The sequence below is a fragment of the Mytilus galloprovincialis genome, chromosome 5 (assembly GCF_965363235.1).
Source record: "Mytilus galloprovincialis chromosome 5, xbMytGall1.hap1.1, whole genome shotgun sequence".
In the NCBI taxonomy this organism is placed as follows: Eukaryota; Metazoa; Mollusca; class Bivalvia; order Mytilida; family Mytilidae; genus Mytilus; species Mytilus galloprovincialis.
Window position 1 is genome coordinate 84964837 of NC_134842.1, and position 17569 is coordinate 84982405.

At 31.2% G+C, this 17569-nt stretch overlaps 1 protein-coding gene and 1 long non-coding RNA gene across 5 annotated transcripts in view; both read right to left on the reverse strand.

The window, feature by feature from the left end:
* Window positions 1-739: 739 nt before the first annotated feature.
* The window catches only part of LOC143074789 (uncharacterized), a 61930-nt gene continuing 45100 nt past the window's right edge, over window positions 740-17569 (reverse strand). For 3 of the 4 annotated variants that reach the window (XR_012978084.1, XR_012978085.1, XR_012978083.1), the window contains one exon: window positions 5934-5951. Coding sequence is in view for 1 of the 4 variants with exons in the window: in XM_076250063.1 (XP_076106178.1) it covers window positions 1022-1098; window positions 2881-2949; window positions 3228-3293; window positions 5268-5469; window positions 5892-5951 (474 nt within the window). In the remaining 3 variants the exon portion in view is untranslated. Of the gene's footprint in view, window positions 1099-2880; window positions 2950-3227; window positions 3294-5267; window positions 5470-5891; window positions 5952-17569 lie in introns of those variants that run through there. The other variant, XM_076250063.1, reaches the window with a different exon arrangement.
* Window positions 6943-12165, reverse strand: LOC143076579 (uncharacterized). Its single transcript, XR_012978703.1, has 3 exons — window positions 11975-12165; window positions 8417-8504; window positions 6943-7722 (listed from the first exon to the last, which is right to left on the reverse strand). It is a non-coding gene; the product is annotated as an uncharacterized LOC143076579 (long non-coding RNA).

The following is a 17569-nucleotide window of genomic DNA, read 5'->3' on the forward strand; positions in this document are numbered from 1 at the left end:
TCATGCTACGATTTTTGAAACTATTACTTAGTGTAACGGTTCAAACTTTTATTTACCCCATTTACTAACGTAGTATATTGGTGTTGAAAGACAAGTTATATTATTGAGTCATTATCCCTTTTGTCAAGTTACATCATTAGAAAAATCATTAGTTTAATCAATCCCTTGTTTGAAAATACACGAGGTTACACATACTTGCAAATGAACCAACGGGGCAATTCACACCTAACCTTCACATCGGTTGACAGAGAGTTTTCGTGCATAAATGTTAAATCATATGTCAAAGTAGGTCCAATAAATAATGCTACTTATTAAAATATTATACAGAATAACTTGATATAAAATCAAATCGAAATGATACTAAGTATGTCCTCGTTTAACTGGACAGATGAGCAAATCTGGCTCCTCTAGTGACAAACGAAATGGATAGACGGTAGATACCAAATATATATATTTTGAAAATTTATATCGAAAATATAAACAATAGTATCATCTCGTTTTAGTAGTTTTAAATAAAAGTGAAATTAAAAATAGGCTTTTACATGGCTTACATAACGTTCAGCGGTTGTCGTCTGTTTGTGTGGTTCATAAGTGTTTCTTGTTTCTCGTTTTTATATAGACTAGATCGTTGGTTTTCCCGTTTGAATGGTTTAACAGTAGTATTTTTTGGGGCCCTTTATAGCTTGTTGTTTGGTGTAAGCCAAGTCTCCGTGTTGAAGTAGTACATAACTCAAAAGTGGTCTATTAATACAAATTTAACAATATGTCATATAAACAAACCTCAATCACATTTTTCATTTTCTTCTACAAAATACAGTCCGTTACCATAGACATATATTTTTGAAAGACGTAAGCCATATTGGTAACCACTTGAAGGAAAGTAAGACAAAACTCGATAAGTGAATCATCAATTTCACAAATATAAAAAATATGGACTTAACGAACTATCATATATGGGTAACCTCATAATCACCAAGATGATTTAATAATTTTGTTGTTTTACGCCAATCGCAAAATAGTCTCATGTCCGTAATTGTTCGATTTCCTGAGATTGATATTCATCTTCGTTACGTTTGTTCTTTCTCTGTCTTTCCAGACCTGAAATAAAGTTAGTTAATTTTAAATATAATTAATTATGCACATAATTTGACCATCCTTATTAGATTAAATTACTTTCTCAGTTGTAATTAAACATTTAAACGGACATATACGGATAATATGTTTATCTTTTAGCTTTAAAGTGTCTTATCACATTGAGATTATAAAAAAATTGTTTTAACAAAATGTTTAAAAACTTATCATCAAAACATCTTATGTCTTAAAAGAGACAACTCTATCAGTGTTTTTATCTTGGTTCAGTTTGAAATTAATGTAGTAATCCGTTTTTCGGAAGTGAAGTTATTGTCTAATGATTTTAATCATTTCTTAAAGAATAAATAAACGGTAATAAAAGAAATTTTGAACTGCTCTTTATTAACTGCAGTTAAATTTTGCAACGAGTAACCGTAATCAACTGATTGGTTGAATTAGGCATTCAAAGCTCATTCAATATTCATGCTTCCTAACGAATGAAGGCATAAATTTGACTAAAACAATTGTATTTTTTTTTTAATCCTACTTTATATTCATGAAAAAAGAGACTTTAGAAAATAAAAATTGTGACATAAATTCTTGCCTTTGGTATTGACTATAAAATAGAGTGAAAACAGATTTTTTTGTATTTACTATACACACTTTAACAAGATCAATGTGAAGAACGACATATAACAGGTTTTTCCTTATGTTCCCATACAAATCTTTTAAACATTTAGACTTCAGTAAAACATGATTTACAAAAGTACTATAATTATGTAATCTCAACCAAGAAGATGTGGATCTTCACCAAAATACTCAATCAAAATAATATAGTTGTATCAAACTCTGCGCTTTTTTCTATCTCAACACAACTAATGCATGTAGTGTACATGCTCAATTGAAAGAGCAACTATATTTTCATAAAAAGTTGAATAATGACTTTTAAAAAGAAAACTAAAAAATTATAGTAGTATAGGTAAACACAAATAGTCTTATTTTTAGGCAATCTTAAATTATAGATAGTGTTAGTATTAACATTGATTTCCACGACTCTGATATATAAGATGACATCATCAAAAACGCTGATTTTTGTTGCCAACACTTTGTTACTCTTTTGGTGGAATAACAATTCAACAAACAACCAGTAGTGCAAATGGAACTTAATATTTACCGATACGTATCAACAGGATTTTGATACCTTAACTCTAATAATTTTCGTGTTGTATCCAATATAGATTGTGACTACGTTTTGTGTCAATGTGGATTTGCATGGAAGGTGCCACAAAACTTGCAGAAGACGTTTGCTCTATCGATATATACAATCTCCATTTTTTGGAGTTCATGCAATCTCTTCCTTTTTTTGTTTATAACCATGTCGAAGTGATGAGTTAGAAATCGTTGGTTCAATAGCCTCCATGTCAACAGTAAGATGTTGTAAATAAATCCTTAGGGAATCATGATAGGTGTAGGTTTTATTTACATACACTGCTCAATAGTGTTACGTAAAATTGAAAGTGTACAAATAAAAAGCTGAAATGTGTTGTTATATACTCTGCCACAATGATAAATAGTAAATGCTAGTCAAAGTATAAGGCAGATTAAACTGTATCTGCGGTATTAGATTTACTAGTTATGAAAGTTTTCGCGTCCGGTGACTTTATTTATATAAGAAAAAATATTACAAACTTTCTGTCTTTAAATTCAGGATTAAAAACACAATTGTCATTTGTTTAATTCGAATTATAATAATAAAAAGAAATACAACGCTTTTTAATTATTATCTGAGACCGTAGATAAAACACTTACTACAGCATGTACAGATAAGTTTAAATAAATTGCATAATGGTCTCCATTTTCTTCTTAGTTTGAATTTCCCTAAAAATAAAATAAGAATCATTACAATAATCGTACAACACCTTTAAACCTTTGATATGTTTTTATCCTAGCGCACAATGTTTGGAATAACAGTCATTGATTATGATCTTAACCACTAGATGTAAAGCTAACACTGTAAAACTAAGCAGAGCAGTCTTTTTCCCACTATATCATGTTTGAAAGGAGCAACATTTAATTAACTGCCTGCCTCGGGTCTCATTGCAAGCAACACTGAACAAATGAATAGAAAATATTGAAAACTATACTCTTATACTTACGCCATATTACAATAAAGACGATAAGCATGATGGCAGATCCTCCATACATATATAATGTGTTAATCCCTGTTAAAAAGAATCATAGTTAAAATTGTGATTATGATTAATCAATCTGAAAACTGATTCAGTAGAAAGATCAAAACATTTTGCCTTTCTCGTCATGTCAACACGTATACTTTTACTCTTATATCCTGACGATAATACGAAACGTTCAATATTATAAGTAGAAAACAAACTTACAATACCATGGCTAAAAAGGTAAAAACCACCTGACAAACAACAAAAACAAAACACAACATATTAGACTGAAGAATTAGCAACAAGAACACAATTAAAAGCAGAGGTATATATCAGGTTCTCTGGAATGATGTGAAGATGGTGAACTCACATTCAGATAGTTTGAATACCCTCATATCGGTACTTTTTTACTTCTTTTTCTATAACTGTATTTGTTCTAATTTAATATTTCAACCCCGTTCAATTATGTGGTGGAGTGATATCACGGTCCCATGCCAGTGCCCGTTCGACATGCCACATATTTGTTTAAAATTTACCCTTCCCTTTCATGAATTTGACCTACTGAATTAGACTATTTACCGGATTTGGTATAGCATGAGCAACACGATGGGTGCCATATATGGAGCAGGATCTGCTCAATTTTAGCCATGGCGTTGTCAGTTTATTTTAGATTTTTGAGTTTGACTGTCCCTCTGGTATATTTCGTCCCTCTTTCATTCAGAAACAGAAAAAATATTTGAAACTTCAGTTGCCGAGATCGGTCCAACGAGTTGTTCCCCTGTTCCGAAGTGGATCGCTCCCGTTGGTAATCGAGACAGGCCGATACGCACGACCGAAAATACCAGTTAATGGAAGAAATTATACATCTGTCCGAATGACGTCATAGAAAACGATTTTTTTTAATGTACTGCACTATGTATGATGACTTAAGATATAATTTATTTTCTCGAGCCAAAAACTTTATAGAAAACTTCGATACTCTTGATATTGACAGACAATTGATCAGTCTAATGAAATGTAAAGAAATACAATCCTCATTATCATACGCACTTTTCAATTTTTATCAGAGAAGAAAGAAATTTATTTGAATGTTAACATATATTTTTCATAGTTACATTTTTAAAGTCTTTTTATTAACATTGTTATTATTGTTAATTTTGAGTACAGATATTTTAGCTTGATCCTTTATTTAATATTATCACATTTAAATTATTTTTGTTTCCCTAGAAATATATGTTTTCTTTTTGTTAGTTTTTATTTAAAGACATGTAAAACCTTTTAACCATTGCTTATGTTTTTAATCTCTAATCTTTTTATTAATATAGTCTATCTTATATTAATTGATACTTTTACTAGTAAATATTTTTAAAGCAGTTTACTTAATTAATGTGAAAAACCAGTAATTATTTTTGAATTTTATAAGTATAAAATATTATGTATTTAAAGAAATCCTCACTGTATTTTTTTATACAAATATACAGTTGTCTGATGTGTTTTAAAGTGTCTCATACGCCTATTCTAAGGCTGGATATTTGATCTATGTTTGTATTATGAATTGTTGTATATATATATATATATATATTGTCTGATCAGATATGTGACACTATAATAAAATAGTTATTTATTTTATTTATTACTTATTGTCTTTGCTTCAGCGGCACTAAAAAAACACACATTTTCGTTTCCATTTTGAATTATTTTAGAGTTGATTCTGCGGGGCCTTTGAAATAAATTATGAATTTGGTTTTACTACGGTTACCCTTTGTTCGTTAGCCCTTCAACATTGGTTTTATTTTTTTTAATTTGCTGAACTTGATGATAACTTAGACCTTTATTATCTAAATGCGAATGTGGTGCAAGAAAGTGCTACCGTTATTTTTTACTATACGGATATATTTTTATCATTGTTGAAAGCGGCCGGTTTCCATACTCATTCATTGCATTTTGGTCAACAGTTAGCAATGCTACCACAAAATAAACACTGAACAAATAGTTGATAGGTGAAGATCAAGGAAGACTCACCAATGGTTTGGAAAAAGTTACAATCAACTTCAGCTGATACTGAAAAAGAAAACGGTTTACTGCCTACATGACATTTTACTTGCAATGTTATAGCACTGCAAGTTAAATCATTCATATTGACAATTAACACACTGTCTGCTTTATAAAACGTGAAGTTTGACACTTTAAACGACTCGTGTTGCTGCAGAATTTCCTCTACATGCTGAAATGTAAATAAAAAGAATAAGTGGAAATATGAGTGAAAAATGACGCAGTGCTGAATACTTCGTACAGGACATTTTTAGAAAAAATGGTGGGCTTAATAGCAGAGTTCAAAATGTTGCTAAAATAACAACATAACATAACAGGAATATATCACAAATAAAGGCAATAAACACTCAGGAAAAGGTTATAAATAATATATTATTAAGTGGTTTTCAACATTTTAACCACTGGGTAACAACGAACAATCAATTCTGTTTACGACGGTACACAAATACAGCGTAATTACGAACTGTGCTCATTTATTATCTTTACTTTTCCATACGACTAAAAAAATGAAAAAATAGAATTAAAACTAGATACGATCAGTCATAAAATAATTTATAATTAGAAAAAATGTATGTGTCTACGTCTTTTGCTTACCTTTATTCCTGTTGAACTATTTTGATTGCAAAAGATAGAATTGTTGCATTTGGAAAATGTCTGAAATAGATAAGTAAAAAATTACTCTTTTTTCAGAATAAGTAAAAAGTAAAATACAGAGCAGAAATTTAAAAAATGAAAAATAAATGATGAAAATTAAAATGTAAGCCAAAAAAAAGGACAAGCTTTATTTTTTACTTGGTGCAGGAATTCTCCAAAGGAAATGGTAGGTTAAATCTGGTATTATAGCTAGCTGAACCTCCAATGTGTAAAACAGGTATGTTTATTCCGCTTTAAATGCGTCGAAACGTTCCCCTTTTGCATCATTCAACTAAAATAGTTGCTCTATAATCTGTAATGATTTAACAGTCTCCGGGACAAGTTTGCAATTCCGCTGAGTGCAAAAGTTGTCACCTTAATTTTTGGAGTTAAGTCAAAACAAAGTTGATAACTTGGTTGGTATTTGTTCCCTGATATTTGTCCTAAAATTTTTTGGATCTAGCACCACTGTTGAAAAAGTTATGCCCCTTTTTTCAACAATTTCCTCACAGGAAAAGTACTTTTCCTCAAGGGAAATCAAATTTCCCTGAAGGAAAAAGATTTTTCCTCAAGGGAAATTGTTTTTTCCTCAAGGGAAAAAGATTTCCCTTAGGGAATTTGCTGCATAATTATTTCCTTTGAGGAAATTCTATTTCCTTAGAGGAAATTCTTTTTCCTTAGAGGAAATTCTTTTTCCTTTGAGGAAATTTGCAGCTTCAAATTTTCCTTGGAGGAAATACTTTTTCCTGTGAGGAAATTTGTAGCTTCAAATTTTCCTTGGAGGAAATACTTTTTCCTGTGAGGAAATTTTTGACAAACACTTTTCCTTGGAGGAAAATTCAAGACAACAAATTTCCTCTAGGGAAATCATTGTTCTTCAAATTTCCTCTAAGGAAATTTCTGAAGATCAAATTTCCCTTAAGGAAATGTTTTCCCTTATTTTTACTTGTTGAACATTTCTTCACTACACCATGTATACAAACAGTATGAATATAATAATAACAAGACTGTATAATTGATGCAAATGATATTTAAAACTTTAATAAATGTTTGACTCAACATTTTAATGACATTGAAAATAATACAGTCTGACTGTTTAGATCTAGGTATTGTTTATACTTTTTTTATAAATTTAACTTTGATTTATAATTTTTTTTGGAGCAAATGCTTCTATTTTCTTTGTAATTGTTTCAATGCGATACATTAATAAGCAACCAATTTGAATGTCATACCATTTGTGGTGTTCTAAAGAATTTGTTTATATATTTGCAGATTAAATAATAAAATAAACACTTTTCGTGTTATTTTAAATTAGAATTTCTTTTGTTTCATCTTGTGTACAGTTATTCAATCCACTACGTAAGAATTCAGTGAATACATTATTCCATTCACTAAACAATTCCCTTCAATTCTAAGAGAAATCATTTTTGCAAATTGTTCTTCAATGATCTTCTTCTGTATATTTGATATGAGGGAGCGATGTAAATGAGTGGATAAAACTGGTGTTCCTTTTTTCAACAACAAAATAGTATTTGTTCAGCATTCTCCTTTCTTTTGATTAAGATATGTTGTTGCTTTTATGCAATAGTGTTTTTGTGTATCTATGATAGAACTCCATTTTGTTTATGGTCATTATCATGTGATAATGTTGAAATTTCCTATTTCTTTTTTGCAGGAAAGCACACATTCCATTTCAAATTAATCCAATTATGCACTATGTAAATAAATTTCAACTATAAGTTTCCTCTTCAGTAATGACCTATTGATCATGAAAACCAAGATGTCTGATCACCTATAAATACACAAAATAAACAAATAAAATGTTATAAATAGAGAGAGAAACAGCAATAAATGTTTTTCATGTGTATCTTTCCTTATTAAAATACATTAAGTAAACTTGAACTCGAGAAAAATAAATAACTGCGATGTAGACTAGAAAGTATAAAATGCCAAATAAAGTATTCACGAAAAATTAGTTGATTTACAGAAGTCAAGTCCCTGTTTGCAGGAAATTTACATCATTGGTTGTCTGGTGGAGAGTTGTCTTATTGGCAATCATACCACATCTTATTTTTATATAACCTTGCCATATTTCTATTGTGCCTGTCCAAAGTTCAGAGCCTGTAGCTTTTGTCAGTTTAGTCTGACACTAAAATTTAGTGGTTGTTGTTGTTGTTGTTTCATACCGGTCATATTTATTTTTTGTAATTTATTTTGTTATAAACTAGGCAATTACCATGATTAGTTTTACAGTTTGGATTGTTTCAATGTTTCATCTTTAGGTCTTTTATAGCTGCCTACTTTGACTATAGTATAGGGTATGGATTTTCTCATTATTGAAGGTCGTAACAGGCCTACAATTGCTTTCTCAAAGCCATGATAGTTTTCATATTTAATATACCACATCTTTTAATTTTATAGTAATCATGATACTAGTAATCATCTTTCAAGTTCAATAACTTTTTTAAAATTAAAAGGTGCCTTACCATTTAGGTTTAGTTGGCTTCTGCAAATTTTACATTGCCTATCATTTCTGCTGTGTATAATTTCTCTGTATCTTCTATAGTTCTTGTCCTATACATAAAAGAGTAAAAGTTGAATGACATCTTGCATCAATATTTTTTTCTGTTTAATGTACATTATGTATATTAATGTGTGTTTAATAAAAATCTAAACCATGAGTGCTTGATAAGCTTCTTGCCCTTATAGCTGGTCTTTAAGCTTTAAATGAATTTTAATGATCGACTAAAAAACTATGAGCACTGTGCAAATAAGACCCCTGCCCTCCAAAAAAAAAAAAAAACATGCACAAACAGTGGTATTTATTGACATAAAACATGTATATAATTTGGCTCCATTTATAGATATATATCTCAAGTGACTATAAGTTTAAGGCTGTGATTTTTTTAACAAATCCATAAATTTCTAAAACCTTTCAAAGTTTTTGAAAATGGACAATTTTAAAATAACTTTGCAACAACTAAAGTTCCTTAACTCTGCATCTTATAAAAAAATATACATGATAAATAGGGAATGATACTCCAGCTTGCATATTATTCAAAGTTTTAGGCCAACTAAAATTAATTAGTAGATTTTCATCCAAATTTTAAAAAAAAATGGGGCGGGTGGGAGGATTTTATTTTTTAATTTTTATTTCTTATGAAACCCTCTTGTGACGTGTTCTTCAAATATGCAAGTGTAATAATAAGCTTATATTATGCCGGTATATTCATATATAAGGAATCGTAATTAATATTTCAAATCTTAACATGAATAAAAATCTCTAATTGGCAACCACTGTTCTACATGTAATTGCTGCTTTAGAAACCTAATCAGCAAAAACATAAAAGAAGAATGCTCTCTTCAGTTGGACTACCTTCACCAAATTTAGTGTCTTTTTAAACGACCATGTTTTTGTCTCCATAAAATGAAACAAATATGCAACTAAAGAATTACGAGTTCAGAATAAAATGAAACTGTTTTGAAAACGAAAAGGTTGGTGCTTTTATGATTCTTCTTATAGATGCAAATATAATTAATATGTAAAACGTGAACTTAAACAAAGAGGAGAAGATGTTTAATGGCTCTATTGAGGGTATTGGGACAGAAGGTGTTTGTGCTGTTTGTCAACAATCTCTATTCTCGGTAGACGACTGTGTCATCATAGAGCTGCAGAATCTTTTTTAATTACTCGAAGTAATACGAAGACCGAAATCTGACACCGGAAGTATGGAAGGAAACAAAAATTTTGACGGTTACCGGAAACGGAGATGAACAAATCCGGAAATCGTATTTTTTTCAAAATAAAAATAATCGGGGCGGGACGATTTCAGAGGGGCGGGCGGGGATGAAAATCTATCAATTAATTTTAATTGGCCTTAAAGGAACATAACTGAAGAACGGTAAAAGTTTTACTACCAAAATTTGAAATTGATCCGATTAAAATTGTGATAAAAAGTATTTTTTTAAAGTTTAATAAAATTTGGTTGAGGGAAACTTAAGTTACAAGGCCGAAACATTTTTTTCCATTTTTAAAGAACATAACTATAGAATTTAGCAAAAGAGACACTACCAAAATTCAAACTTAATCTGTATTTTGTGATGATAAGCATTGTGTATTGATTTCATAACATTTGGTTGAGACAAACTAAATTTTAGAGAATAGGAAACCTAAAATTCAGCATATTTTCCCCATTTCTAAAGGGGCATAACTCTGATACTCTAGTACAGTAACACTGACATCACCAAAATTCAAACTTGATATGAGAATTGTGATAACAAGCTTTTGTAAAAGTTTAATTGAATTTGGTTGAGGCAAACTAAAGTACTGTAAGAGAACAAAAAACAACTTTGGGACAGACGGACAAACGATCTGACAAGTGTTAAACATTATGCCCCCTCCACTTTGGGTCATAACAATAAAAAGGGAGTTTGTCAAGATATAAAAACAATTCACCAAAGTTTCATAAAAATTTGTGAAAGCATTCTTGAGACTATCCTAATCCCAAGTCATGATAGTACAATGACATAAATCAGATTATTTTTTAAATTAAAAGGAAAATTATCATGTTTATGTTATACAAAAATAATTCACCAAGTTTCATGAAAATTGCTCAAAGCATTATTAATAGTATACGTACTGGAAAAATCCCCGCTTTTATGAATAAAATCCCTAACTTTAAATTAAAAATTTAAAATCCCTAAAAATTAAAAAGGAGCTTAATTATCATGATTATATCAATAGATAATTCACCAAAGTATTATGAAAATTTTATGATTAATGTATTCTAATTCCAAGACTATCTAAGACATGGTTTGTTTGAATTAAAAAAGTTGGAATAAAGTACCTGCTAGAATTCAGGAGAATTAGACCAAATCAGGCTATCTTCTAGATTATCAGACAATTGACTGTACATAGAAAAGGAATTTTCTTTTTTCTTTTTTCTTATTTAGCTATTTGTTATCTCTGTCCTTAATATATACTGAACTAAGCCATTTTTTTCACATATTTTTTTGTTTTTTCTCTCTTGTGACTTGTTATTTAACATAACAAAAAAAACCAAAGGCAATGAAAGAGAAACTGACAATGCCAAGGCAAAACATAAGATGCAGAAAAGAAAAACAAAACAAAACACTAAGCAACACCAACATCACCAAAAAACTAGTGTTGAATTCATGTGCTCAGTCAGTCAGTGAGAGTTCGCAGATCCTGACCTACTATATCTATGCTTAAAAACCTAAAAATCATATAGTTCTAAACATATTTTGTAAATTTATACTTGATTAAAATGTTGTCATAAATAGCATAGACACCTCTGAGTTTTGAGAACCACATGTGTTAATTGTGCGAGTATAATCATTGATAATCATGCACAAGATTGACTTTTAAAAGCCTATATATTGAAATTTTCTGAAAATATTGCATGCATTTATTAATATGACCAATTTCAAGAAATGCACAAAGATGTGAGATGATTTATATAATTGTAATTTCAGGAATTTACAGTAAAGGCTTTTATCCTCACTGCATTTTGCACTTTTCCTAATTCAGGAGCCAGAAGTTATGGCCTTTGTGACCTTTGTATGATTTTTATTTTAGTTTCTTTTTTTATATTGAAGAGTTTAGTATGACGTCCATTATCACTCAACTAGTATACATTTTTGTTTAATGGCAAGCTAAAGCATGCCTCACAGGCACGGATCCAGGGGGGGGGGGGGGGGCTGAAGGTTGGACATGTTAGAACCCCCTTTCTTTATTGGACGATCAATGCATTTGAATGGGGACATGTAGTTGGACACCCCCCCCCCTCCTTTATATGACTAGATCCACCCCAGTCTCAGGTTGCGGGATTTTCTCGTTGCAATGAAGACCCATCGGTGACCTATGGCTGTTATCTGCTCTTTGGTCATGTTGTTATCTCTTTGATACATTCCCCATTTCCATTTCCGTTTTCTTTTCGGTTCTATTATAAATATTAGAAACGAGTTTGGCGCCTTTACAAAAATATAATTGTCTGTGCTGATAGGGGAGGATGTGTGCATACCAATATTTAAATTTTCTAGGCCTTCTTTTTGAATATTTTGTGCATTTCTTGGTAAAATACTGTCAGACCTCGAGTGCTGTTGTTTTACAAAAACGGTCAAGTAATGTAGGGGAAAGAAACTAACTAAAAAGACCAAAATAAGCCACAACTAATGGGGGTCTCATTGGGGGTTCTGTTCACGGATCCCTCTTAGTTACTACTTATTTTTTAAGATTCTCGCATGATGCCATCCCGCGTACACTATGTAAGTGAACAATTCTGCTATTTTTGTAATTTCCCATGTCCCGCTAAACTTCATTTCGCGTTTTCACGGCACAATAATTTGAGGGAGGATAGGACCTTTATCGGGACAGCGGGATCGGGTCACTGGATCGGGTGTTTTTAAGCTCTGGATTTCGGGATTGACCCTTTCGGGATACGATAATTCTTTTTTCGAATTTCGGGACCTCTGGATTTCGTGTTTTTTAAGCCCGGGATTTCGGGATTTCGTGTTTTTAAGCTCGGGATTTCGGGATCAGTACCCCTCCTACCATCCCTCATAATTTGACTTTCATGTGTCACGTTTACAAAAAATACGCCTCGACAATCCCGAGTCCCGCTCAGACCCCCCTTATAGGTACATAATGAATAGTTTACTATGTAGTCAGTAGTCGGGTCAAATACACATGTATACACTTTTAGACGACCTTAGATTCATTTCACAGCGAAAATACTCATTTATATTGAACATTTTAGATCACTTTACATTTAGATTTTATAACTTTTAAAATAAAGACCATATAAATTTAAGATCATTTAATCGAAAGATTATAATTTGTCAATGCGCAACTGTAACCAGGTACTGAATTTCTTTTTTGCATGCGTTAAGTTAAAAGTGCCGGGAATAGAAAAGCAAGTTAAACTTCTCATCTGGACTTTTTAATAAGTCTGTATACCGGACCTCTTCTCTATTTTGGGATTGAAAAAAAATCTAAAGTTAAAAATGCGGTTTTGAGCCTATTTCTTCTTTTTAATTTGGTAACACGTTAAGCCATTAGTGACACTAATATGGTATATTACCAATAATAAGGCCATATATTTCGGTGTGTAGAAATACCGCAAAAGACTTCTTAATAGTGCACTAAGAAGAAAGTTTTTGAATTAAGGACACTAAAACGACGTTTTAAGATCACAGCGAACATGAATATAAGAGGATATGATTAAATACCTCAAATCTATAAAGTTAGGTATCAATAGATTTTGTAATTTTGAAGTTAAATGACTTTTTAATCAACGCCTGCCACTCGCCACGTGACCAACGGTTTATTGCAGATTCCCGAATCATCATGTTCAATCAACCTAATCCAATAAACAATTGTCTTTTGATCGTTACTTATTGATTAATCAATGGTTGTTAACCTAACGGTTTAGCGTGGTATAAATTCAAGTTTATGAAAGAAAAATAAAAAATAAATTTTGTGTTTTAAAACTTTGCCTTTGTTATATATATTTAGTTTTTAAGGAAATTGCTATGCAAGCTTTTTTTTTATTTAAAGAACCCTATTTTGAGATAAAAATTGAGAAACAAATGCTTTTGATATTTCATTTCCTTACTAACAACACAAGAGTTTACATACTATCATTATTCCTTGAAAGACATTTGAGAGTATGTGGTGTCCATGGGGTTCTTCAAAATCCGATTACAGAAGTAACATATAGAAAAACTCCAAGAGGTAAAATTATATTACGTTTTAAAAAGAGAATTATAGAATAAATCATAACTGTCTCCTATGAACGATAACTTTAAACTGGTGTCAATGCTTTTTTTTTAACAATTCATCTTTATTTCAACAATTGAAGATGAATACCATTTTATTTTATAATGTAATAAGCACTATGGGCAGGCGCGGATCCAGAGCTTGAAGTGGGGGTTTGGGGGAGGGGTTATGTGAGAAATGTTTAAAACACTAGAGAAGTTTTCATGTTATACCAAACCATATGTTTTTAAATAAATGGCACACTTTTTGTTCATCCGGCATATGGTTACTCTAAATAAAATTTTAAGTATTAATTTTATAAGGTTAATTATTTGATTACAGATCGTATCTACCCGTTTTGCAATTGTTGTATCACTCTAAGGGAGGCTAATAAAGATATATATAATAAAATATAGAGATAGCAGCCTTGGATTGTCTTCATTAAATCCTTTGGTCCTCTAATTATCAAGTTACCCTCTGGCCAATGTTATTATGACTTGTGTATATTTAAAGATGTGTAGCGACAACGTGTCACCCTATTCAGTGCTAGATATTCAAATTATAGTAAAGATAACATTAAAACAAGAAATGGTTAATACAAAAAATATTTTAAGATTTTCAACCGGGGGTGGGGGGGGGGGGGCTCGCTTTAACCCCCTAAATCCGCTAATGATGTGGGAAAACTAAATTATTTAGTTAACTTAATCATATGACTCTTAAGCCCGTTCTGCCATTATTAAGAAACGCTAAAGAACGGAAATGTATGATTTTAAGATTTGGAAATAAATGAAATTGGTGTCACAAATGGTATGTCTGCTTGTATTTAAAATATTTTATAAATAGATATAATGCTCATATACATAATTATTAACGGTTGTTTGACTTCGCTTATTTATAGCATTTAACAAATAACTTCGTATTCTTATTTTCGGCATCAAATAAAAATAATGGAATAAATATATAGGAAGTTCCAATCAATAGACAACGTACAGAACAGAGCAATTCGATATTACTTAGGCGTTCACAGATTTGCACCAATTCTAGCACTGTATGGGGATACTGGATGGATACCAAGTCAGTTTCGGCATTGGGTGAACATTATTCGATACTGGAATAGGCTTTTATCGTTTGAAGACGACCGATTAACGAAAGTGGTGTTCAATATGGATTATGATCGTTGCACAAACAATTGGTGTAGTGACACTAAAGATATTTTCACTAAACTTAATATGTTACATTATTACGAAAGTAGAACAATGGTGGATTTAAAATCTTTTGAACAAATTGTACGAACTTATTACAGTGATATATGGAGAGAGTCCTTGATAAATAAACCAAAGCTACGATCTTACTTAAACTTTAAAACAAACTTCGAACTAGAGCACTATGTAAAACTAAATCTTACGAAACACGAGCGATCTGTGCTAGCCCAGTTTAGATGCGGATTATTACCGATCAGAATTGAGACTGGTAGATATATTGGGGAACCAGTAGAAAACAGACTATGCCGATTTTGTAATTCTCAAAATGTTGAAAGTGAGCTACATTTTCTTATAAACTGCACATTTTATAATGATATCAGACAAACTGTTTTTAGCGAGATATTAATGGTGCCTGACTTTACGCAACTAGATGAGCAGGGAAAATTAACATTTCTAATGGTGAACCATCCAAGGAAAATAGCTAAATACTTAGCAGCGTCACTTTTCCGTAGAAAACAAACAGTTTACTCTAGTTAACATTCTTAAACTTTTTCACAAACATTAGTTGAATAATATATGAACTTTTACAATCGTTAATTCTTAATCTATAATTATCTGTATTAAAATTTAAATTGGCAATTGACACGTGATATTAGAACATTTATATTGAACTAACAGTAAAAGGTGACTTATTGGTCCATTGGGCCGGGTGTATTATATATGTAATTATATTTTGTACAAATTTATGCTGATTTACACATGTCACTATAATAAATAATTTACTTACTTACTTACTTACTTTATATTTTAAAAGACAAGGAAAGTGAATTAAAAAATATATACAACAAAAATAAGCGAAAGGAGATGTGGTACGGCTGTCAATGAAACACCTATCCACAAAAGTTAAAAATGAAGAAGATGTCAGAAATAAATTGGTCATAATTTATTTACAGTCTAAAACATCGAAGGGACTAAACATCAACCTATACATATTTATACTTGTAATGCATTTGTATATAAACATCGAATCAGAAATATGTTCCTTTCCTAAACATGTTTAAAAACATTGCTGTGATAGTTATCAAAAGTACCAGGATTATAATTTAGTACGCCAGACGCGCGTTTCGTCTACACAAGACTCATCAGTAACGCTCAAATCGAAATATTGATAAATGGCATAGTTCTTAACATTAGAAAAATGAATGAAGTATTGGCAACTGGACGTTAAGCAACCAAATATCAATCCTCACTTTTCCGTGAAGTGTTCACAATTATTTGTCTTTTTAAAATTAAAAGGATGAAAAATCCCAAACTGAAAAGAGTTGAAAATACGCTATTAATTTAGAAGTAAAAAATATAGCAGACAGAATAAATACGGCAAAAACAAACAAATGAAAAAAAAATAGAGAACAATTTGAAATACCATATACATGTTTAATCAGTATACTAGTAGATTATTCACGGGCCAAGGTTGAGCGAACATGAATTGCTATCGATTATACTAAAGGTGACAATCAACTTTTTGAGGCACGTGTCGAGAAAACATTAGAAAAAATATAATTTAAAATTATGAAAGGAGTAGGTCCTTAGTGCACATTTTTGTTCTTAGTGCACTAAGGAGGTCCTTTGCGGTGTTTCTACGGACCCCATATATTTGAAGCTGTTCAAAATTCTGTACATTATAGGTACGTGTATCAGATCGGACAATAATTTTCATATATATAAAAAGAATTACTGTATAAGTTATCTAGTATGAAATATGTCCACTGGACCGACCGTGTACAGTGGCGGATCCAGGGGGGGGGGGGGGTTCCGGGGGTGCGCACCCCCCCTTTATTTTTGCCGATCAATGCATTTGTATCGGGACATATGTTTTGCACCCCCCCCCCCTTTGCCCTGGGTGCCCTGGGTTAGCACCCCCCCCTTTCGAAAATTCCTGCATCCGCCCCTGCGTGTAAGTGCTATATATATTATATCATGTATATAGCCAGTCAAAAAGATGTGGTATGATTGCCAATGAGACAACTATCCACAAAAGACCAAAATGACACAAACATTAACAACTATAGGTCACACAAGGTCGTTAAAAACTTCCATTTGTTGTTGTCCACTGAAAATAAGCTCATAAAAACACGAATCCCCGTTTACTCAATTCCACCTTTATTTGTTAATATTTCTTTATCTTTTTCTTTTGATTTTATCATATCTTTTTTGTGAAATATTTTGTGTGGTCGAACATGAAATTGCCTCCGATGCTACAAAGAAAATTTGTTTAATGTCATCTGTTGCAATATATGCTAAGTACTACACGTGGACAGGATGTTCCCCAGAAAATAAGTTATACACACCCCGATATAACCCCGAGGGTACACGCTACTGTCATATGGAAAATTACTGGGTCACCTGTAAGATGGTAATCAGCCATGCAACTAATTAGGTTACTGACCATGTCACTTCAATTTAAAAAGTTTATCGTTAGATATCAAAATGATAAATTCATTTTAATTAAAAATTTAAGAACTAAAGGATTTATCATTAAAATGAAGTGAAATAATTCAACCAAATCGTATATAGATTATATACATATTTTTTTTTTATCTATGCCGGAAAGAATTGAAAAACTGTATTTATAATTTTTGATTTGTTTTATAGAAATC